This window comes from Megascapheus bottae, chromosome 4, assembly GCF_031878675.1.
Source record: "Megascapheus bottae isolate mThoBot1 chromosome 4, mThoBot2.hap1, whole genome shotgun sequence".
NCBI classification, from domain to species: Eukaryota; Metazoa; Chordata; class Mammalia; order Rodentia; family Geomyidae; genus Megascapheus; species Megascapheus bottae.
In genome coordinates, this window is record NC_143512.1 from 81,535,089 (window position 1) to 81,536,532 (window position 1,444).

Genomic DNA, 1,444 nt, shown 5'->3' on the forward strand with positions numbered 1-1,444 from the left:
ATCTACCCTCTCTAGCTGAGAATTAAAGAGGAACTCACAAGCAACCACACACTGGTGACAAATGCACAACACATGTTGAGATTAGTCAGATAAACCATTCTTTGCTCATAAGTAATTGAAACAAGAAAGAGCAGTTGATTAATGAGAAATCACCAAAGACTAACCAAAAGACATTATTTCTGAATACATGGGATTTTTTTCCTGTTATAGCACAACTCATATATTTCAAACGGACAGAATTAGTATCATGTACAGTATCTTAGGATGAACTGCCTCGAATGGGAGCTTTTGTTTCAGTACTTGGAGGTCTACAGACAGATCTAGATAGAAACTGACTGACTACTGTGCAGGATGGAGGCCTGGAAATCAAGGGTTGGCGCTTTCCTCAACTAGTTGCTGTAACACTGTCCTTCCAGCGGCTGGGGGAGTTTCATATTTTCTTTAAACATCTTTAGGTGCCAGAGCTCTTGCAGGGCGACTTTGATGCTGTAGGAGTTCTGCCACTTTGCTAGCACAGATATGGCTCTTGGGTCCACCACTTCATTAGTACTATTAACTCTGTTCATATTAATTTTTGTTACAAATCTTACAAAGGGGGGGTAACTTCTGGGTTATTTAGGCCCACATTCTATTTTAAGGCTGCATAAATTGTTCTTGGAGGCCCAATTATCATCCTTGTCCATCTGGTAAGGGTCATGTCTTTATTACCTTCCAGACCCCAGGTAACTGTGCCATCTGTCTCCCACTCCCTCTGGCCTTCTTCCAGTTCTTCCAACAGGCAGAAATTGTGAGGGACTTTTACTCCTGAGCCCGTGGTGGCTGCCATCTTGTGTCGCTGTCGTTCGAAGGCGGGCCCCTTCTCCACACCCCCTCCCCCCCGAATGCATGATTTTTGAGATATTGCCTCACTACCTTTGCTCAAGCTGGCCTCAAACTTATGATCTTCCTGCCTTTACCTTTTGAGTACCTTGGATTATTATGGGAGCCATCGGGGCTGGTCTGGTACTCATTTCTGATCTCTGTCTTTCTCTAGTATATTGTAGTTGATCTGTCATAAAACACTGTTGGGCAGATCTATCTTCAAATGCATTTTCAATGTGAGTCTCTCGTTGGCTTCATCCTCACTGTTATGTTCAATCTACCCATTTCATACCCGAATTCCTGAAACAGTTCACATAATATATAATGGTATTCCTACTTCTAAACTTGACCCCAAATACTCTGCTTTCAACTCAGCAATCAGAAGGCTCTGCTAAAAACATAAATGACCTGACATCACACAGTCTTTTGCTCAAAACTTTCCAGTGCCTAAATCTTGGTTCGACTGAAAATAAAATTCCTTGCTAAAGGGTGCTATTTATTCTGTCTTCTCACTTCTCTATCCTAACTTATTTCTACTCCATTATAAGTATGTGATATTATTATAAAGTGTATGCATCATTTT

General features: G+C 41.3%; 1 protein-coding gene across 1 annotated transcript; it reads right to left on the minus strand.

The window, feature by feature from the left end:
* Positions 1-389: 389 nt before the first annotated feature.
* Positions 390-826, minus strand: LOC150064689 (ubiquitin-conjugating enzyme E2 variant 1-like). Its single transcript, XM_090331184.1, has 2 exons — positions 654-826; positions 390-537 (listed from the first exon to the last, which is right to left on the minus strand). The coding sequence occupies exons 1-2, from the start codon at positions 824-826 to the stop codon at positions 390-392; spliced, it is 321 nt and encodes a 106-aa protein (XP_090187310.1).
* Between the last annotated feature and the right edge of the window lie 618 nt (positions 827-1,444).